Here is a 24,021-nt window from a genome sequence, read left to right as displayed (position 1 = left end):
CAGGTCAAGCTAAAAAAAATTCTGTTTAAAAGTAAACTGTTTTTACGGGACACGTGTGCAATTCCCTTTTTAAATTTCGATTTACCCTATACGATATATCGTAGCGCGCTCCCTTCCTGCAGAAATCCTGGGTTCAAGCACCGGGCAAACCAACTTCAAAAATTTAGAAACAAGTTTTCTCAATTAGAAAACTTTTTCTAAGCGGAGTTGCACCTCGGCAGGGATTTCGAATGCATTTCTGCCGTGCAAAATTTCTCAGTGAAAACTTTTTTCTCCAGCTGATACTAATTTTAAATTCTCCCACCTTGGTACGTTGAGATGTATGTATATTTAAAATATATTAGCATTGAAAATTAATAAGGAGAAATCGAAATCGGTTGAAATTAACGATTTTCCATAGAACGCTCCTACTATAGAATTTGTCATTGCACTTCCAAACCAGATTTTTATTTGTCACTTGCTTACTTTATTGGCGCTTAACCGTTTAAACGGTTATGGCATCCAACAAGGCGCGCCTGTCGCTTTAGATTAAGCTGTTGCTTGCTAAAATCAACCAACTTATTGCATGCGTGAATATAATCAATTCAGGCGTTTGCTCGTTTGCCTCAACAGCGATTACATTCATCGGATTGAAAAGGCAAATATTTTTAACATTTAAATAATGTTAAATTTACAGCATTTTTTGAAGTACACTTTGAAATATAATGCAAATTTGATATTATTTTCCATGTGGAAAACACATTATTATAATGTAATATCTACATTTTTTTGCATGTCAAAAACACATTTCAAAAATGTAAAATTCAAATTATTTGATAAATGAAAAATAATGTGTTTTTCCCATTTTAAAATGTAAGAAACACATTAGTGTTTTTTCCGTGTAGATATGACTTTTTTAAATGAAATTTTTTTCTTTTCGATCAATTTCTTTCTTTTGAATTTTATATACGTATACGTTAGATCTCATGCATAGGCTGAAAGAGAATGAATTCTACTTATTCCTGAAGGAGGTACTTCGGTTTTTTTTTAATGAATTTATCTATGATACAGGAATGGGATTGTATGGCTTTTCCTAATGTTAACATGTTGTTGAAAATTTTGTGTACGCTTCCAGTAACAACGGCAACGAACTGGAGATTTTTTTTCAACTCTTAGGGTGATTCAAAACTATTTGAGAAACACGATGAGTGAAAATCGATTGAATGGCTGTGCATCACCGTCATCAAATTGTTACCGTTGCACATAGGTAGATTTTCAAGTTTTAGGCGGCCAAAAATATTTTATTGCCTATATCTTCTTAAAACTGTTTAATAAATGAAAAATTATAATAATTTGTGTAATCAATGGGTTATATTAAAAAAAAATAGATATTACACTGTGTAACACTAAAAAATACCTGCGCAGTGAGGCTATTTTTCTTGTTGTTCAGCAAGAAGTGTAATAACTTAGTTCTGTCTTTATCTAGGGTAAATTTTTAATTGGTTTTATGAAAAATTATAATAATTTGTTTAACTAATCGGTTATATTTGAATAGATATTACACTGTGCAACACTAAAAAATACCTGCGCATTGAGGCTATTTTGGAATAGATATTACACTGTGTAACACTAAAAAATACCTGCGCATTGAGGCTATTTTTCTTTTTATACAGCAACAAGGGTGTATCAAACCCTCTATCAAACCCCCTATCTGCAAGTATCTCCAGCTAAATTTAATCAAGCTAATTGTGCCAAGTACCATGTTCAAAACTAATTTTCACTTGGACGGACTAGGAAACATAACAAAACTGGGTTTGAACACCAAAAATAAAAAATAAATTTTTTTAGCATCCTAAATAAAATAGATTCTTTATCAATTTATAACTTTTAAAAATCACAAACACCATTAATAATGTTAGTACTTACCTGAAATATCGGAATTCATCACAATTACTCAATTCAATTGTCTCAAAACTTAAAATAATCACGTTAAAACATGCGATTTCACGTAAGTTAAAAAAAACTATAACACGCGTTTCAGAAATAGCTAAATTCCGATTACTTGACAGCTAATACCAGGTATGCGATGACTGGGAAGGGGTAGAATTATTGTTCCCCTGTCTTTTCTTAAGCTGTTGGAGTGCTTTTTTTTTTTGTAATTGTGGCAACTTTCAGAAATTCAATTATGGCCGCCTAAATGTTTAAAATCTATGTGCGTTGATGAAGTTTTAGATGAAATTGCAAAGAAAAGCCGACGCGTGCGCTTGAGTTTTTAATGTAACCTTTTTCATATCATATTCTAAATACACGTACTTTAATGTTAAAGCTAAAGACAACATTTTTTTTATTTACTAAACTGAAAAAGAAAATGTTTGGCAATTTTCTGGCTACGCCCCTGCACAAAAGACAAAAAACAACCAAGTCTCGAATGCTTCTTTAAACCAGCTCTTACAAATTAATTAGTACATATCGGCGTGCCTTTTCGTAGGATTTGTTTGTAAAAAAATTTTAAAGTGTTACTTTTCGTATGGCACGCCGATATTTACTATATGAATAAATTAATATGTATATTCTGTGAACTTGAAATCAGGCAGTACAAATTAAATCTAAGTTTATGCCCTGTAATGATTAAAGCTAAGTCATTTAAATAAATTCAATGTGTTATATCCCCAAAACTATCTTTATTACTGCATTTTTTTCAAAACCGCTTGGAAAAGTTAATATTTCGGAAAAGTAAACTACCCTTGAGACATTTTGGTTAACTTTTATTTTACTGTATTTGAAAATATTTAGAAAATCCATTTAAAGCATGTGGAATCTTGCGATTGATTGAAACTTGGAACATACTTCAGAACCCGATGACAATGCAACATGAGGGAAAACCATTTTCTCTATGTAACGCAAGGATCGTGCAACTTTGAAATTTGACTTTCGAGTTCTAAGGAACTTCCCGATAACCTAGAGTCCTGAAGCTTTGAACATAGCTTAGGGCCCTCTATATAGTTCTAATATTTAGGATAACAAAATTTTGATATATGGGCAGGGATCGAGATATTCAAAGATATTTAGAAAATCAATTAAGAACATGCATCGCGGAACTATACAATTCATTTTTAATATGATTTGAAATGTCAACTTCCGACGCAGTACGATTTTGATATTAGTTCATCGATTTAAAAAAAAAAGTACATGGAACTTTCACTTATGTTTGTAGGTATGTCACGGTGCTGCCACCTTGTATGGTTCGACCATGAGAACATGTTGAAGTTTGCGATCGGCTTTTAGTTCACGGTTGGTACGGGACAAATTGCACACAAAAGCATACGTTTGTTCGGGACACTAGTCAGACAGGTCAAGCTAAAAAAAATTCTGTTTAAAAATAAACTGTTTTTACGGGACACGTGTGCAATTCCCTTTTTAAATTTCGATTTACCCTATACTATATATCGTAGCGCGCTCCCTTCCTGCAGAAATCCTGGGTTCAAGCACCAGGCAAACCAACTTCATAAATTTAGAAACAAGTTTTCTCAATTAGAAAACTTTTTCTAAGCGGAGTCGCACCTCGGCAGTGATTTCGAATGCATTTCTGGCTTGCAAAATTTCTCAGTGAAAACTTTTTTCTCCAGCTGATACCAATTTTAAATTCTCCCACCTTGGTACGTTGAGATATATATTTAAAATATATTTGCATTGAAAATTAATAAGGAGAAATAGAAATCGGTTGAAATTAACGATTTTCCATAGAACGCTCCTACTATAGACTTTTTCATTGCACTTCCAAACCAGATTTTTATTTGTCACTTGCTTACTTTATTGGCTCTTAACCGTTTAAACGGTTATGGCATCCAACAAGGCGCGCCTGTCGCTTTAGATTAAGCTGTTGTTTGCTAGGGTGTCCAGGCCTGTGAAAATCAAGCAAAAACTGCCCGTTCAGCCTTTAGGTATGCTCTTTGATCTTGAGCTATTTTTCCTCACAAGAAGACATCCTGTGGTAGGTCGGAGTGCAACATTTAGGCAAGTTTGCAGTTTTTTCCAACGTGTTTATTAAGACTAGGCGACCAGAGAATTGCTTTGTAAGTGGTTAACAACGTTTCTTTATCTTTTAGCCAAGTGCTGCCTGCAAGCGACTTGATGATTTTGTTGCGGCTTTGTACTTTTGATACGATTTCGGTGGCATGTGCCTTGAAGATAAGAGTGTTATCGGACCTTACCCCTAAGATCTTTAGCTGACTGATAGTCGGTGCCGCAGCACCTTCGACGTGAATGTCCAATAGCTGGGTCATTTGTTCCTTCCACGTCGTAAACAGAGTGGCCGTGGATTTGGTCGGCGATAGTACCAGGACGGTACTCGTTCGGGTGGGGAATGATAAACTTCAAAGGACGGATTCTCCATTCTTGTCCGGACACATTTCTTGTTTACATTTTGTTCGTTCTTTTCTTAATTTTCTCAGACAGAATGGAAAAAGAACGAGTTAAATTTAAACAAGAAATGTGTCCGGATACGAATGATGAATGCGGCTTTACTTATGCATTTTAAGATCCTGGATTCGGATAGTTAAAAATTTTAAACTTTAAGAATATTCATCAAAGTCGTCATATTTAAAACAAATCGTTAAAATATTCGATTACTTCTTTTAGAAAATTCAATAAGATTTCCAGTTACAAAGGGTTAGCTGGGCATAGGAAAGAGTTGGTTTTGGACCTTTGAAAGTTTTAATTTTATTTGAGAAAAGTTAAGTAACTTTCTAAAGTCCAGTAATTATTACGAGCCTTTTCCAATCGGTTTTAAAAGACATAACTTGGATTTTAGAAACGGTCATTCGATTCCAGAAACCGTAACCGTTTTCTTAAATCCAACTGATGTTTTCTTTAACTCAATCAACGTGTTTAAACATCCAGCTGACTATTCCAAAATAATATTGATCCTTTCGAAGTGCATTTACTGGGAAGCACGTAAAATTGTACATATATATGTTAATAAAATCTTCAGTAAAAACAATAACAAATACCTACTAAACTGCATAGATCATAAATTTTTGAAAAAAAAGGTACACAAAACTATTTGATTCTTTTTCAAAATTTTACAGTCGAGATTGAATTGTGAAGTTCTTTATGATGATTTAGCATTTGAAGTGAGATGGGCTGTTGCCGGTGATAGCATTGTTATACAACTTATCGCAAAATTGGGTAAGTTTTTAATATCTCAAATGTTTGTTATACAAATTAAATACATATATACATAGATATGACGGTTTATTTTTGAGAATTGTCTCCCTTATCATAACATTTATGTACACTCCGGCTAACTTGATTGGAAACAACAATTTTAATGCACAAAAATTCTGAGTAAAGTGAACTAATTTTATCTAATAACTTATAGTTCTTCAAGTTAACGCTATACTTTTTTCAAAAATACACATGCATCGAAACGTTATTTCGGATAACGGTTATTGTAGCGATAAAGATTGTTATCGATGTTGATGGTATACATAGATTCGATACGTTCTGGTAACAAGCACCATTAAGGTATAAGCCCGATCATCTAGGGGCCGATTTAATATCGCCACATTGAACCTTCTGCATTTATTTTTGTAGATTAACGTTATGTGATAACACCATGTTTATAAATTACTTCATAAATCGTTGATAAATGGATTTATACAAACTTTCTAGATAGTCTTATCGAATCTCAGACCAGGCTGCTTTAATGCTTCGACTTAAATTATATCTGTCTTGATATTGTTGCCCATTCTCATAGACCAATCCGAATTTTGAACATCGTGAGCTTTGAACCTTCTCTCTTCAGAGATATGTAAAATTAGAAAAAAACAATCAAATTTGATTACAATGAAATAAGCAGGCAATCGATGATTGTAAATCAAATTGATTGTAAATTTTTACAGCTCTGGTAAAAACCCTTGTCTGTATATACATATATATAAGTTGCATATATTTATAATAAATTTTTACACATTATGCGTCTAGAATCCAATGAGTATATGTCATTTGGAGTTTCAAAAAGCCCTGATAAAAGCGTAATGGTTGGTTCAGACGTTGCAGTTGCTTGGGTTGAGAAAGATACGGGTAAAGGTTTCGCAGTTGACTATTACTTAGGTGATAAGTCACAATGTTCTGGTGGACTTGGCGTTTGTCCAAAAACAAACATTGAGGTTAAGTACTAATTTTCTCTGATTAATGAAGATTTTGAAAAAAAAAATAATGAAATTTTTTATGAAATTTAACCGCAGAATGGTACAAACTCAGTACGACTATTAAACGCCGCCTGGGTAAACGGATATTCCATAGTGACCTATCAACGTTCTCTGCAAGCAAACAGCAAATTAGAGGTTCCCATAATGGTAAATGTTAGTCAGGCAATTGTTTGGGGCATTGGTCCACTTAATGAACGCAACGAAGCTTCATATCATACGCATTACACCCGCTTTCCAACTCATATTGATTTTGGACGACAGCCCATTTGGAATTGTCCATCTCCCGAAGGCTCCAAGAAAGATGCGGATAATGAAGACAAGAGATCTGAAAATGCTCACAATGGTGATTCCAATGGTAACCCACCGTCGATTTATCATGATGAGTCCGAAGAAGAGTTTTATGATAAAAGTCCACAAGCGTTGCATAGTTCTAATAGACGGCAGGAGACACAAACTTCAGAAGAACCAGTTGTACGTCCACATGTACACCCACGTCCTGAGCCTACACCGAAATCTACTGGTACCAATAGAGCTTGGGATATTCCCGCTATACAATGTTATGAACCAGAAGATGGCGTTTTTTATGCACAAATGGGTCCAACAGGCGGAAAACATGGTTACTCAGCTATAACAGGTACATAAACCAGTTTATAATCATACATACATACATATGTACCAGGCTTTGTAAAAATCAATTATTCCTCTAGGTCATGTCGGTTGGGGAATATCATGGTATATCAATGGCTTGCTTATTCCTGAAATTCACGTACTACGCGGGAAGACATACACGTTTGTGGTAGAAGGAGGCACAGATGTAGATACACCAGCCAAATACCATCCATTTTATATTACCGATGACCCTGTTGGTGGTTACGAGCACAAGCGCGAGGAAGAAAAAGAGGTAAGAATGATCTAAGTATATCAAATATTCCCTTCCCCCAAATTCTTGCTCCCAGCGGCTCGCAATTGAAATTTCAAGAAAACTGTGTTTAATCCTGTCACAACAACTTTCCAAAGGGCACCCATGAATAAAAATTTGTTCAGATACTTAAACAATGATACCTCTGAATAGCACTCGGCTCTACATTAGAACAAACGAATATTTTAAGAAAAAGGGTGTGATTGGTTATTATATTGGTAATTTTTTGACAGGAGAGATATGAAATCAATTTAGTTTAATTTCTTTTCACAATTCGTTAAAGACATAAAATTAATCTGTGTATATTCTGGTTAACCAATTTATGTCTTTTGCGAATTGTGAATAGGAAATAAATTAAGTTAAATTCAAAGCTTTTTTGACAACAATATAATAATTTTTTTTACAAACATTTTAACCGGTCTCCTAAGATACGACGCCGCTCAGATACGGCCTTGACCTTATTAGCAGAATGCCTGAGATACATCTGAAAGCAAAGATTCGACTATTGCTTCTTGGTTTTAGTATTACAAACAAAAATAGATATTTATTGAGTTTAGTTACACTGAACAGTTAATTTACATAACAAGACTGATTTAATATTTGAACGTATGAATACGAGTGGCCGCTCTTAATCGCGTCTTAACGAATACTGCCTTCTCATGCTGGATTGATGTTGTTCGTTAGTACATTCAGGGTTGCAGGATACTGCTACATAGATTCGAACGCAAGGTTGCTTATAAATTGGAAAGCAGGGTGTTACAGTCGGCCATCCTGCTTATGGGGCGACCTCGTCCCCATCATCATAGTTGCATTCTAAACAGTCGTCGATATCATCTTCGATAGGTAACTCGCACCAGGGTTTAAGCTTGTCCACCGAGTAGACAGATGCGTAATGTTTGCGACAACGATTCGACTGAGGTAGATCTTCGACGACGTATCGATCTTTTTCGAGCTTTTTAGTGATAATAAACGGACCCTTGTATCGCGGTTCGAGCTTTCGAGAGGAACCAGTGCTAGGGGGTTCGTTCTCCGCGAGCACCAGGTCACCTTCACTGAATTGTTTGGGTTTTGCACGTTTAGCGTCGTAGCTTAGTTTTGCTAATGCTCGTTTGTCATTAACTCGATTTGCCGCGGCAGTACGCAAGTTTGTTAGCTCTTCGTCGTTAAGCCACTGTTGATCGTGAATGCTCGAAATGATTTTGTTCTTGAGTATATCTCGAGGATGAAACCCGTAAAGTAACTCGTATGGGGTACATCCGGTCGTTGCGTTCTTCATAGTGTTGATACACCACTGGACGTTGCGGACATTATCGTCCCATCGCTTATCATTTGACGTTGACGGAAGTAGCATAGAAAGTATGGTACGGTTGGTGCGTTCGGCGTGACCGTTTGCCCTAGGCGTACGGACAGCTGTGAGTATATGTTTGACATTGTTTTCGGCACAATAGTTTCGGAAATCTCGAGAGGTGAATGCCGTTCCACGGTCGGTTACGAGTTTTTCAGGCATTCCCGTGAAGCTACACATGTCGTTCAACGCCTCAATAACACTTTTAGTTGCTGTGCTTTTAACTGGTCGTAGAAATGTAAACTTGGTGAACGAATCGACGATAACTAAGAGATGTTCGTTACGTTTCGCGCTTTTAGGAAACGGGCCTAAGTGATCAATATGCACCGTCTTGAAAGGTATCGGATCAATGTCATCGTAATGATAACATGATTCTTCCTTACCCTCCTTTCGCTTATAGTACGCACAATCGACACAAGTTTTTATGTAGCTTTTCACAAAATTGCGCATTCGAGGGAACCAAAGATGTTCTGTTAGTCGTTGAACTGTTTTATCAACACCCATATGTCCGGCGCGATCATGAGCGTCTTGCGTTACTCGATGTCGCAATGTTTTGGGGACAACCCATAAGGTTTTGTTGTTGATGTTGCGAAACAATCTACCGCTTTTAAGTACGTAGTCACCATCCGTAGTTTTGTTCTTAGAGCAAATTTCGTTTACAATTTGACGTAATTTGGCGTCTTGCAGCTGCATGCTAAATAGCCAATCGGAATCGTCGATGGCCACCTTAGATATGCGTAGATGAGCTGTTTCAGCGTTGGAAGCTTCCTCTACAGGGGCACGACTTAAAGCGTCGACGTGCTCCATCCTCCTGCCAGCTCTGTGTTGAATTTCGATGTCATAATCCTGTATTTTGAGCCACCATCGTGCGATACGTGGTACTAACTCTCTCTTCTGCATTGCTGTACGTATGGCGCTGCAGTCGGTTCTCACCGTCACTCTCTTGCCGTATATATAGTACTTGAAGCGCTCCAGTGACTCTACGACCGCTAAAGTCTCTAGTTCGAAACTGTGAAACTGCTTTTCAGTTTTGGACGTTGCTCTACTGAAATATGCTATGGGCTTTAGACCGTCACCATCTCGCTGCAGCAGAACGCCAGCCAAGCCGATGGCGCTTGCATCTGCGTGTATTTCGTGCTCTGCGTTAATGTTGTATGCGACTAGTAGAGGCTGCGAGACTAACTTTTCCTTGAGCTGTTCAAAAGCGTCACTTTGTTCGGGCAGCCACACGAATTTCGTTCCTTTCCGAAGTAGTTTTCTTAGAGGTTCTGAGATTACAGCGTAACCTGGAACAAACTTTCGAAAATAACCGCTAAGACCAAGGAACCGACGTACGTCGCTTACGTCCTTTGGTGTTGCAAATTCTGATATGGCTTGCGTTTTTACCGCACCAGGAACGATGCCTGCCGGAGTTATTTCGTGTCCCAGAAACGTTATCGTCTTTCGCATAAAACTACATTTCTTAGCGTTCAGCGTTAAACCCGAATCGCGTAATGCTGTTAGAACACGTCGTAGTTTCGAAACCATTTCCTCTGGCGAATTGCTACCGACCAAGATGTCGTCCATGTAAACCAGCATATCGCCCGGCTCGGTCTTTTCTTGAACCCTCGCCATTAATCGCTGGAACACAATGGGTGCATTGGTGAGGCCAAAAGGCATTCTCTTGAATTCGTATAAGCCGTCTGGAGTTATGAACGCTGTATACTTTCGGCTGCTGGGTGCAATGGGTATCTGATAGTACCCGCTATTCATGTCCAGCACCGAGAAATACCTGTACTGCTTCGCTTCGTGTAGGCGCTCTTCGATGTTAGGCACGGGAAAGTTCTCCTTCCGAACTAGTTGGTTTAAACGTCGATAGTCTACGCATAACCGATCGCCGCCGTCTTTTTTCTTGACCAAGACGAGAGGACTCGCGAATTCGGAGCTTGACTTAGTGATTATGTTGTTATTTTTAAGTTCTTTGATCATTTGAGTAACTACAGCCCTTTTTGGTGCTGGCACGCGATAGGGTGGTTGTGAGATGACTTTATTACCGATTATATCGATGTGCATTTCGACCAGACTAGTTTTACCGATCCCGTGTAAACCTTCCGCGAACACGTCTTCGAAACCTTTAAGTACACTCGTAATTTGTTCGTGTTGGCTTTTATCTTCTGAAGCGTAGACTAGCTGAGAAATGTCGATATGTTTAGGTACGCTTTGCGTCACGACCCGTTTGTTAACGAATATTGATTTCCCGTCACAGACCTCTAGTTTCACCGAAGAATTAGTTATAATATCCTGGCCGATTAGGAAATCTGTTTGAAGCATAATATCGTCAACTATGTAAAACGTTGCATCAAGCGATAATCCATCTACCTCAATAGTCAATGAACACTTTTCTCGAATAACATGGGCACCGCCACCGAACCCTTTTAATTGTATTTGACATTCTTCCCGTTCTGTACTGAGTGACTCAATGACTGATTTACGGACCATGTTGCACTGACTACCGGTGTCTATAAATGCTTTAAACTTTTCTTTTTTAACGTAAATATATTTTGTGAAACATTCATCCAGTGATGATGCCTCTAATCGACGTATTTCTAACCCGCGTTTACCGCAGTTCTGGGGTTCACTTTTTGGGTGCACCTTATTACAGTCAACGCACCTTGCACGACGTTGGGGTTTAGGGCATTTGCTCGAAATATGACCAGCTTCTTTACAATTAAAACACGTAACAGATGATTTTACATTACTGCTGGTTGGGTGCTCCTGCTTGCTGGTGGATGCGTTTTTCGGTTGGGTATCAGTAACTTTTCCGCGATTCAACAAGTAGTTTTCGATTGTTTCGCGCATTTCTTTCACGGTCTTAAATTTTGTTGCTGCGATTGCGATTTGTAAGTCTCGGTGTCGTAAACCTGCGCGGATATAATTAATTATTGCAGATTCACTTAAGTGATACTGTTTACCGAGAGCGTATATGCGAAAACAATAGTCATTCATTCGCTCACTCGTTTTCCGAACGTTATCGCTCATCGCGCGATGAATTTGCGCCTCGTCGAGATGGATGCCAAATTCTGTTACCAAGTCTTTCGAGAATTCATTCCACGTAGTGTGTACTCTGGGCAATGAGTCGAGCCACATACGAGCCGCACCGCGCAGTCTGCTATACACGGCTAACAAAACACACTTCTCGTCGAATTGGTATGCTCGTACGACACTACTAACGCGATCTGTGAACTGTTCCACGGTTAACGACTGGGGATTAGTTGGATCGAATTCGGGAATTGTCTCGCTTATCTCTTTGACCGTTTGACTTCTGCCGCCCGTTTCTAACGTGCTCACCTGCGAAATTGGTGGGGAATCGGTACCTCGATTGTTTTCATTGTTATTTGCAGTTGTCGTACCTTGTTGCAATAACGATAGAATATTGTCTATACTAACACGTAACTCATTTACTTGCGCTTGCAGATTAACACTTGCAATACCCGTTTGTTCGCTAGGTAGCTGAATTTCATCGGAATCTGTATTATCGCATAAACGTTGTATAAGCTCGGCGCGAGTGCCTGAGGTTGGCAAACTTTTTTGACTTAGTATTGATTTAAGTTGCTCGATTCGCAGATCTGAAATCTTAACCGACATTGTTGCGTCAACTGACATTTCCGTGTATTGTTGTGATCGCGTTTTCATAACATTACAAGCTTTTATACAATTCGTTACGATTCTTTTATTTTGTTTACGTTTTTCGTTTTGACGTTTATGTTCTATACGTTGATAATTACTTCTTATTTGACACTCGTTCGTTTCGCTTACTTTTGTTTACGTTTTTAGTTTTGACGTTTATTTTCTACTCGTTATGTTCGCTAATCGTTGATTTTCGTTTTGCTTATGCACACTCGTTCTCATAAGCTCATGTACACATATCGTATTCGTTCGCACTTTCTGCGTTTATGCGCATTCAAAACTGTCTGTATATTATGCGTTGATCGTGTCAGTCAAACGCAAATATTTCACCTTCGCTTTTTTTTTTTTGTTATTTCCCCAGTGGAGAGTATCCACGGAAAATTTTACCGGCGTTGGTATAACTGTGATTTCCCCTGCGTAGCGGGCAATCAATTCTCGAATGTTCTCAACATTTGGGTTAAACTTCTACTGTACCCATTTGTTAAACGATTTGGGTTATGCTTTTCTGCACAACACTTTGCGAATTTTAATCGATTTTTGGTGAAATGGCGAGTTTGCCGTCGCTTAAGCGTTTTCGGCGGAGCCGTTTGTGAAAAATTACACCGTTTGAGATTCTACTTGCGCGCGCACTTAACTTTGCCACTCGTATTCGATTTAAGGCCGGTCGTCCCTACTTCTGAACTGAAAGCAAAGATTCGACTATTGCTTCTTGGTTTTAGTATTACAAACAAAAATAGATATTTATTGAGTTTAGTTACACTGAACAGTTAATTTACATAACAAGACTGATTTAATATTTGAACGTATGAATACGAGTGGCCGCTCTTAAGCGCGTCTTAACGAATACTGCCTTCTCATGCTGGATTGATGTTGTTCGTTAGTACATTCAGGGTTGCAGGATACTGCTACATAGATTCGAACGCAAGGTTGCTTATAAATTGGAAAGCAGGGTGTTACACATCCTACTTAACAAAACTTTAAGGTGACGACGTTTTTATTAGGATAGGTCGATGTACGACCAATTTTCCAGATATTCAATGTGTGTCATATACGTAAGCATTTGGTTAAATTTTAAGCTTCTAGCTGTTAAAATGAGGCAGAAATTACGAAAAGCTTCTTATCTGAACAATCGGTTGTATGGGATATATGCTATATATACGACCTATCACTACGATTTTTTCACACAACAATATGTGCATTATACATAAGTACAAAATAATTTGGTGAAATGTGGAACTTCTATCTGATTAATTGAGGAAGGTATGACAGAAAACCCTTTTTTCTGAAAAATTGGTTGTATGAGGGACATATGCTATAGTGGTCCGATCCGGCCGGTCTAATCGGACACCTATATAAATATACCGGCTCTCCAAACTATATCAAGATATCTCAAAAATTGAGGGACTACTTTGCGTTCAAACAGACAGACGGACATGGCTAAATCAAACCAGATTGTCAACCTGATTAACTCGGTATACTTATTGGTGGGTCTAATTCTTTTCCTTTATGGACTTAAAATTTTGAGATTCAGGACAAACTTAATATACATACCATTCCCTTTTCATGAAAGATATAAAAAAAAACCCTCTGCCGATGACGACCACTGCAAACGTTGGAAGGCCTATGATTCGAGGTCATGTACCTGAAATGACGGATCGCTTAATGGGATTGTTGGAGATGCCGGGCTGGTTGCTGTCGTCTTGAAGACAAAAGCTGACATCACCGCCATCCATGAAATGCGATGGACAAAGAATGACAATCAAACTATCAACAAATGTGACATTTATTGGAATGCTCATGAAAAAAAACTCAATTTCAGTGTCGGATTCGTGGTCGCCAATTACTGACGTTCACGACAAATATGTTTTTAAATAATTTATATATTATGTTTGGTTTTACTGGACTGTAAATAATTAATTATTATATTAATTTGTTGTCTTCAAGACCAAGTATTTTTGTAAAATGTATATTTTATAAGTTATATTATACTAAATTATTATACATAGAAAACGAGTAAATTAGAAAAAGGAAAATCACCATGTAGGAAAATTAACATAGGGTAACCCTGGAATGTGTTTGTATGACATGGGTATCAAATGGAAGGTATTAAAGAGTATTTTAAAAGGGAGTGGGCCATAGTTCTATAGGTGGACGAAATTTTCTGGATATCACCATAAAGGTGGACCAGGAGCGACTCTAGAATGCGTTTGTACCATATGGGTATCAAATGAAAGGTGTTAATGTGGTCGCCTTTTCGAGATATCGCCATAAAGGTGAACCAGGGGTGACTCTAGAATGCGTTTGTATGATATGGGTATCAAATGAAAGGTGTTAATGAGTATTTTAAAAGGGAGTGGGCCTTAGTTCTATAGGTGGACGCCTTTTCGAGATAACGCCATAAAGGTGGACCAGGGGTGACTCTAGAATGCGTTTGTATGATATGGGTATCAAATTAAAGGTATTAATGAGGGTTTTAGAAGGGAGTGGCCCTTAGTTGTATATGTGAAGGCGTTTTCGAGATATCGACCAAAATGTGGACCAGGGTGACCCAAAACATCATCTGTCGGGTACCGCTAATTTATTTATATATGTAATACCACGAACAGTATTCCTGCCTGTATAAAAACTGGGCGTGGCTTCAGCCGATTTCGCCCATTTTCACAGAAAACAGTTATCGTCATAGAATCTATTCCCCTAACACATGTTTCACGAGGAGTTGTTGTTGTTGTTGTTGTTGTAGCAATGCTCGCCCCACCTAATAGCCGCGACCGATCACAAATTGTCATCAATATCCTCTAACGGGAGTCCAAGGAAACTTGCCGTTTCAACAGGGGTGGACCATAAGGAAAGGGGTGTTAGAGGCGTTGGTTCCACATTACAATTAAAGAGATGGTTGGTGTCATGTGGGGACACATTGCAAGCAGGGCATACATTTTGTATGTCGGGTTGATTCTGGATAGGTAAGAGTTTAACCTGTTACAGTATCCAGAACGAAGTTGAGCAAGAGTGACACGCGTTTCCCTGGGGAGTATGCGTTCCTCTTCTGCGAGTTCTGGATATTTTTCTTCAAGTACTGGATTCACCGGGCAATTCCCGACATAAAGGTCCGACGCCTGTCTATGGAGTTCACCAAGGACCTGCTTTTGTTTTTCCGCTTCATACGGCTGGGTTCTCAGGTGCCGTATTTCCTCAAAATGCTTACGGAGATGACTCCTTAGGCCCCTAGGCGGTGCTGGTTCGTCAATCAGATGTCTGTTGGGATGCCCAGGTTTCTGGGTATTCAACAGAAACTGTTTGGTCAGCATCTCATTTCTCTCCCTGATGGGGAGTATTCTCGCCTCATTATGCAGATGGTGTTCTGGGGACATAAGAAGACAGCCCGTGGCGATTCTGAGAGCAGTATTTTGGCAGGCCTGTAGTTTCTTCCAGTGGGTGGTTTTTAGGCTTGGCGACCATATGGGTGACGCGTAGCACGTAATCGGCTGGCTAATTGCTTTGTATGTGGTCAAGAGCGTTTCTTTATCTTTTCCCCAGGTACTGCCAGCAAGGGATTTGAGGATTTTATTACGGCTCTGAATTCTTGGAACAATTGCGGTTGCGTGCGCACCAAAATGTAGATCCTGATCAAACGTCACACCCAAGATTTTGGGGTGTAGGACAGTCGGTAGCGTAGTGCCATCGACGTGGATGTTCAATATGGTCGACATTTGGGGCGTCCATGTTGTAAATAAGGTCGCGGAAGATTTAGTCGGTGACAATGCCAGGTTTCGCGAGGCGAAAAAACTGGAGAGATCAGGGAGATATCCGTTTATTTTATTGCATAGCTCATCGATCTTTGGGCCTGGGCCTGTGGCCATTATTGTGCAGTCATCGGCGTAGGAAACGATTGTGACTCCTTCCGGTGGTGAAGGTAGCTTAGATATGTAGAAATTAAACAAAAGCGGGGATAGGACACCACCCTGTGGCACCCCTTGTTTAATTCTCCTTTGTTTTGATGTTTCGTTTCTGAATTGCACCGATGCCTGCCGACCACCCAGATAATTTGCGGTCCACCTTTTAAGACATGGGGGAAGGGTGGACCCTTCCAGGTCTTGCAGTAACGAGCTATGGTTGACCGTATCAAAAGCTTTTGATAGGTCTAACGCTACGAGTACTGTTCTATGGTGGGGATATTGATTCAAACCGCAATTTATCTGGGTGCTAATGACATTTAGCGCGGAGGTAGTGCTATGGAGTGTGCTTGGAAATAAGGGAGCAAAATGGCTTCAAGCGTTTTTGCCACTGGCGATAGGAGAGATATCGGACGATATGACTCACCTACGTTAGCTGGTTTCCCAGGCTTTAGTAGCGGGACCACCTTGGCCATTTTCCATTTCTCGGGTATGACAAAGGTGGAAAGAGACAGGTTGAAGACATGCGCTAAATATTTGAAACCCTCTTTCCCTAGGTTTTTAAGCATCGGCATGGCTATGCCGTCTGGGCCCACTGCTTTGGATGGTTTAGCGCGACCAATGGCGTCCTCAACCTCTCTAGCGGTGATGGTAATTGGTGACGCGCTGAGTTTGTGTTTATGTGCGTGTCTATTGGCTCTCCGTCTATCTTTGTCGACCGTAGGATGCATTATATATTGTCGGCAGAAAGCGCTCGCGCATTTTTTCGCATCCGACAGCACCTTATCGCCTAAGGCGATGGAAACTTTGTCTTTGTGCTTAGTCGGATTCGATAGGGACTTTACGGTGGACCAAAGTTTACCTACACCGGTAGAGAGGTTACAACTCTTAGGTGCTCTTCCCATTTCGCCCGCTTGTGTTCGTCCACAAGCAATCTGATGCGTTGGTTTATATCCCTTATTTGGGTGTCGCCTGGATCAAGCTGTCTTATAAGGTCGCGTTTCTTCGCTAAGCTCGCGGCCTCCGCCGGGAAGTGGGGCCGGATTTCGGGAATTCTCCCGGCGGGAATGAAATGTGCCGAGGCGGATTCAATGACCTTACGGAAGGCACGCTCCCCTTGGCGGGCATCAGTCGGGATAGGGAGGGCAGCAAAGCTGCTGTCTGTTGCAGATTTATATTCTTCCCACTTTCCTTTTTTGAAGTTTATGAAAGTGCGTTTTTCGGTGACGATGAAGTCGGCGGTACGCTCGAACGAAATAAGTATGGGCAGGTGGTCGGATGCCAATGTTACCATCGGCTGCCAGTTGACGCAGTTTACGAGTTCTGCGCTCACGATTGAGATATCTGGCGAGCTATGACAGCTTCCTACCATACGTGTGGGGGCGTCTCCGTTTATTGTGCAGAACGTCGTTTCGTCTATTTGATCCGCCAACATCTCACCCCTACTGTCCGCCCGCAAGTTTGAATGCCATAGGTCGTGATGGGCATTGAAATCGCCTAAGATAATGCGATTGTTGCCAGTGAGTAAGGCCTCGATATTAGGGCGGTATCCACTGGGGCAACAGGTGACAGGAGGGATGTAGATGTTGATGATTTCTAGATTTGCATCGCCTGACCGGACAGATAGGCCTTGACGTTCTAAGACATTGTCACTGCGGTCGATGCCAGGATCAAATATATGATATTGCACAGAGTGGTGTATAATAAACGCGAGGCCGCCTCCATTTCCGCTCTCGCGGTCTTTCCTGTGGACATTATAACCAGAGCAGGTCTGCAATGCAGATCTTGCTGTGAGTTTAGTCTCTTGAATCGCAGCAATGCGGATGTTGTGCCGCTTCATGAAATCGACTATCTCCGTAATCTTCCCAGTTAGTCCATTACAGTTGAACTGCAGAATTCTGAAGTGCATGAGGGGTGACGCCGCCACTCTAGGGGTAAGTGAGGGGTGACTACGCCTAGGTTGTGGAAGGCCAGGACGCAATTGCTGTTGTGGCCTTGGGACTGGGCGCCCTTGGGCAAGCATTGGGGTACCCGGATGATTTGGGTTTGCGACCTGGCAACATGGCGCGATGAAACCCGTCGGGGGGTTGCCGTCGCGGAGACCAGAACATCTAGGAAAGTGGCACCACCCAAGGCAGGAGCTGCATTGAGCGGATGTCGTAAACCTATATATTCTGTGCTGGCAGACGGTGCAAACGGAGGCAGGGACTAAGAGTCTCTTTCCCTGACCTGCACGATTGCTGCCAGAAAAGATGGGGGAGAAGAAGACGGGGGCAGGGGCTGATGCTCAGCATTGCAACCAGCTCTACTACGAAGGTAGTAGTTATGAGTGGTATCAGCTGTTTGAGTTGTTGGCGCCGTGGGGCGCGAGCAGCAGCGGGTACTTGTTGTGGCTTGCTGAGCAGCGAAGCTGCTGGAAGGTAGTGGGGATACGCTTAGGCGTAGACTACGGGACGCCCTTGGGCGTGAGCAGCAAGGAGCCACAAAAGAGTTATAAAAGTTACGTGGACGTCGGGTTTTGGGATCAAGCCCAGAACAACCTGTCCGATGCAACCATCCCTTGCACGAGACACACTGAACAGAGTATGACCGTCCTAAAAAGATTCTTTTCTGGCAAATGCAGCAAAACCATTTCTCATGACCGGGGTCAGGAGACGGACCCGGATTGGGTTCGATACCTTCCCGGAGTAAGAGAATATGTAGCAGTCCTGCTGCAAGGAGCTGCTGGGAGGATGACAATTTGTGGGAGGGACGAAACAAATTAAATGGGGTCACACTGAAATGACAGTCCTTAGTCGGGAAAAATCCCGAGTCGCTCCGGTACATAGAACCGACTGCCTTGGGAAGCGTTTCACGAGGAGTGGTAAATTTTTGTTCGACTTATGGCATCAAAAGTATTCTAGACAAATTAAATGAAAAAGAGCGGAGCCACGCCCATTTTGAAATTTTCTTTTTTTTTTGGATTTTGTTGCACCATATCATTACTGGGGTTGAGTGTTAATTTACTTATATACTGTAAAGATATTAAATTTTTTGTTATACTCAGTTGAGCAGAGCTCACAGAGTATATTAACTTTGATTGGATAACGGTTGGTTGTACAGGTATAAAGGAATCGAGATAGATATAGACTTCCATATATCAAAATCATCAGTATCGAAAAAAAATTTGATTGAGCCATGTCCGTCCGTCCGTCCGTCCGTCTGTCCGTTAACACGATAACTTGAGTAAATTTTGAGGTATCTTAATGAAATTTGGTATATAGATTTCTGGGCACTCATCTCAGATCGCTATTTAAAATGAACGATATCGGACTATAACCACGCCCACTTTTTCGATATCGAAAATTTCGAAAAACCGAAAAAATGCGATAATTCATTGCCTAAGGCGGATAAAGCGATGAAACTTGGTAGCTGGGTTGACGTTATGACGCAGAATAGAAAATTAGTAAGATTTTGGACAATGGGCGTGGCACCGCCCACTTTTACAAGAAGGTAATTTAAAAGTTTTGCAAGCTGTTATTTGGCAGTCGTTGAAGATATCATGATGAAATTTTGCAGGAACGTTACTACTATGACTATATATGCGCTAAATAAAAATTAGCAAAATCGGATGAAGAACACGCCCACTTTTTAAAAAAAAATTTTTTAAAAGGCAAATTTTAAAAAAAATTTAATATCTTTACTGTATATAAGGAAATTAAGTCAAAATTCAACTCCAGTAATGAAATAATGAAACATGGTAATTGAATTGGCTTATTGACGCAAAATATAACTTTAGAAACAACTTTGTAAAATGGGTGTGACACCTACCATATTAAGTAGGAGAAAATAAAAAAGTTCTACAAGGTGAAATCAACAGCCCTTGGAATCTTGGCAGGAATACTGTTCGTGGTATTGCATATATAAATAAATTAGCAGTACCCGACAGATGATTTTCTGGATCACCCTGGTCCACATTTTGGTCGATATCTCGAAAACGCCTTCACATATACATCTAACGGCACTCGCTTTTTAAACCCTCACTAATACCTTTAATTTGATATCCATATCGTACAAACGCATTCTAGAGTCACCCCTGGTCCACCCTAATGGCGATATCTCGCAAAGGCGTCCACCTATAGACCTAATGCCCACTCCCTCTTAAAATGCTCAGTAACACCTTTCGTTTGATATCCATATCGTACAAATATTCTAGAGTCACCCTTGGTTCACCTTTATGGCGATATCTAGAAAAGGCGTCCGCATATAGAACTAAGGATTACTCCCTTTTAAAATACTCATTACCACCTTTCATTTGATACCCATATCGTACAAACACATTCTAGAGTCACCCCTGGCCCACCCTAATGGCGATATCTCGAAAAGGCGTCTACCTATAGACCTAATGCCCACTTCCTCTTAAAATGCTCAGTAACACCTTTCGTTTGATACCCATATCGTACAAACATTCTGGAGTCACCCCTGGCCCACCCTAATGGCGATATCTCGCAAAGGCGTCCACCTATAGACCTAATGCCCACTCCCGCTTAAAAGGCTCAGTAACACCTTTCGTTTGATACCCATATCGTACAAACATTCTCGAGTCACCCTTGGTTCACCTTTATGGCGATATCTAGAAAAGGCGTCCGCATATAGAACTAAGGATTACTCCCTTTTAAAATACTCATTACCACCTTTCATTTGATACCCATATCGTACAAACACATTCTAGAGTCACCCCTGGCCCACCCTAATGGCGATATCTCGAAAAGGCGTATACCTATAGACCTAATGCCCACTTCCTCTTAAAATGCTCAGTAACATCTTTCGCTTGATACCCATATCGTACAAACACTCTGGAGTCACCCCTGGCCCACCCTAATGGCGATATCTCGAAAAGGCGTCCACCTATAGACCTAATGCCCACTCCCTCTTGAAATGCTCAGTAACACCTTTCGTTTGATACCCATATCGTACAAACATTCTCGAGTCACCCCTGGCCCACCCTAATGGCGATATCTCGAAAAGGCGTCCACCTATAGCCCTAATGCCCACTCCCTCTTAAAATGCTCAGTACCACCTTTCGTTTGATACCCATATCGTACAAACATTCTGGAGTCACTCCTGGCCCACCCTAATGGCGATATCTCGAAAAGGCGTCCACCTATAGACCTAATGCCAACTCCCTCTTGAAATCCTCAGTAACACCTTTCGTTTGATACCCATATCGTACAAACATTCTCGAGTCACCCCTGGCCCACCCTAATGGCGATATCTCGAAAAGGCGTCCACCTATAGACCTAATGCCCACTCCCTCTTAAAATGCTCAGTAACACCTTTCGTTTGATACCCATATCGTACAATCATTCTAGAGTCACCCTTGGTCCACCTTTATGGCGATATCTCGAAAAGGCGTCCACCTATAGAACTAAGGATTACTCCCTTTCGAAAATTAGTAAGATTTTGGACAATGGGCGTGGCACCGCCCACTTTTACAAGAAGGTAATTTAAAAGTTTTGCAAGCTGTTATTTGGCAGTCGTTGAAGATATCATGATGAAATTTTGCAGGAACGTTACTACTATGACTATATATGCGCTAAATAAAAATTAGCAAAATCGGATGAAGAACACGCCCACTTTTTAAAAAAAAATTTTTTAAAAGGCAAATTTTAAAAAAAATTTAATATCTTTACTGTATATAAGGAAATTAAGTCAAAATTCAACTCCAGTAATGATATGATGCAACAAAATACAAAAATAAAAAAAATTTCAAAATGGGCGTGGCTCCGCCCATTTTCATTTAGTTTGTCTAGAATACATTTCATGCCATAAGTCGAACAAAAATTTACCAATCCTTCTTAAATTTGGTAGGGCCATGGATTCTATGACGGTAATTGTTTTCTGTGAAAATGGGCGAAATCGGTGGAAGCCACGCCCAGTTTTTATACACAGTCCACCGTCTTGAGCAAAAACCGATATATCTTTACTAAACTTAGTCCACGTACTTATCTGAACTCACTTTATCTTGGTATAAAAATTGGCCGAAATCAGACTATAACCACGCCCATTTTATCGATATCGAAAATTACGAAAAATAAAAAAATGCCATAATTCTATACCAAATAATGAAACATGGTAATTGAATTGGCTTATTGACGCAAAATATAACTTTAGAAACAACTTTGTAAAATGGGTGTGACACCTACCATATTAAGTAGAAGAAAATAAAAAAGTTCTACAAGGTGAAATCAACAGCCCTTGGAATCTTGGCAGGAATACTGTTCGTGGTATTGCATATATAAATAAATTAGCAGTACCCGACAGATGATTTTCTGGATCACCCTGGTCCACATTTTGGTCGATATCTCGAAAACGCCTTCACATATACATCTAACGGCACTCGCTTTTTAAACCCTCACTAATACCTTTAATTTGATATCCATATCGTACAAACGCATTCTAGAGTCACCCCTGGCCCACCCTAATGGCGATATCTCGCAAAGGCGTCCACCTATAGACCTAATGCCCACTCCCTCTTAAAATGCTCAGTAACACCTTTCGTTTGATATCCATATCGTACAAATATTCTAGAGTCACCCTTGGTTCACCTTTATGGCGATATCTAGAAAAGGCGTCCGCATATAGAACTAAGGATTACTCCCTTTTAAAATACTCATTACCACCTTTCATTTGATACCCATATCGTACAAACACATTCTAGAGTCACCCCTGGCCCACCCTAATGGCGATATCTCGAAAAGGCGTCTACCTATAGACCTAATGCCCACTTCCTCTTAAAATGCTCAGTAACACCTTTCGTTTGATACCCATATCGTACAAACATTCTGGAGTCACCCCTGGCCCACCCTAATGGCGATATCTCGAAAAGGCGTCCACCTATAGACCTAATGCCCACTCCCTCTTGAAATGCTCAGTAACACCTTTCGTTTGATACCCATATCGTACAAACATTCTCGAGTCACCCCTGGCCCACCCTAATGGCGATATCTCGAAAAGGCGTCCAGCTATAGCCCTAATGCCCACTCCCTCTTAAAATGCTCAGTAACACCATTCGTTTGATACCCATATCGTACAAACATTCTGGAGTCACCCCTGGCCCACCCTAATGGCGATATCTCGAAAAGGCGTCCACCTATAGACCTAATGCCCACTCCCTCTTGAAGTGCTCAGTAACACCTTTCGTTTGATACCCATATCGTACAAACATTCTCGAGTCACCCCTGGCCCACCCTAATGGCGATATCTCGAAAAGGCGGCCACCTATAGACCTAATGCCCACTCCCTCTTAAAATGCTCAGTAACACCTTTCGTTTGATACCCATATCGTAAAAACATTCTGGAGTCACACCTGGCCCACCCTAATGGCGATATCTCGAAAAGGCGTCCACCTATAGACCTAATGCCCACTCCCTCTTGAAATGCTCAGTAATACCTTTCGTTTGATATCTATATCGTACAAACATTCTAGAGTCACCCTTGGTCCACCTTTGTGGCGATATCTCGAAAAGGCGTCCACCTATAGAACTAAGGATTACTCCCTTTTAAAATACTCATTACCACCTTTCATTTGATACCCATATCGTACAAACACATTCTAGAGTCACCCCTGGCCCACCCTAATGGCGATATCTCGAAAAGGCGTCCACCTTTAGACCTAATGCCCACTCCCTCTTAAAATGCTCAGTAACACCTTTCGTTTGATACCCATATCGTAAAAACATTCTAGAGTCACCCTTGGTCCACCTTTATGGAGATATCTCGAAAAGGCGTCCACCTATAGAACTAAGGATCACTCCCTTTTAAAATACTCATTCACACCTTTCATTTGATTTCCATATCGTACCAACATTCTAGTCACCCTTGGTCCACCTTTATGGCGATATCTCGAAAAGGCGTCCACCTATAGAACTAAGGATTACTCACTTTTAAAATACTCATTACCACCTTTCATTTGATACCCATATCGTACAAACACATTCTAGAGTCACCCCTGGCCCACCCTAATGGCGA

General features: G+C 40.4%; 1 protein-coding gene across 5 annotated transcripts in view; it reads left to right on the top strand.

The window, feature by feature from the left end:
* Nucleotides 1-24,021, top strand: part of Skel (DM13 and DOMON_DOH domain-containing protein skeletor) — a 174,227-nt gene that overhangs the window by 129,751 nt on the left and 20,455 nt on the right. For all 5 annotated transcript variants that reach the window (XM_067763747.1, XM_067763749.1, XM_067763750.1 and 2 more), the window contains exons 5-8: nt 5,067-5,166; nt 5,965-6,149; nt 6,228-6,825; nt 6,899-7,092. In XM_067763747.1, coding sequence (XP_067619848.1) covers nt 5,067-5,166; nt 5,965-6,149; nt 6,228-6,825; nt 6,899-7,092 — 1,077 coding nt within the window. The remainder of the gene's footprint in view (nt 1-5,066; nt 5,167-5,964; nt 6,150-6,227; nt 6,826-6,898; nt 7,093-24,021) is intronic.

The sequence above is a fragment of the Eurosta solidaginis genome, chromosome 1 (assembly GCF_040869045.1).
Source record: "Eurosta solidaginis isolate ZX-2024a chromosome 1, ASM4086904v1, whole genome shotgun sequence".
NCBI classification, from domain to species: Eukaryota; Metazoa; Arthropoda; class Insecta; order Diptera; family Tephritidae; genus Eurosta; species Eurosta solidaginis.
The sequence above is the reverse complement of the archived record's forward strand: the minus strand, read 5'-3'. Positions and strand labels throughout refer to the sequence as shown.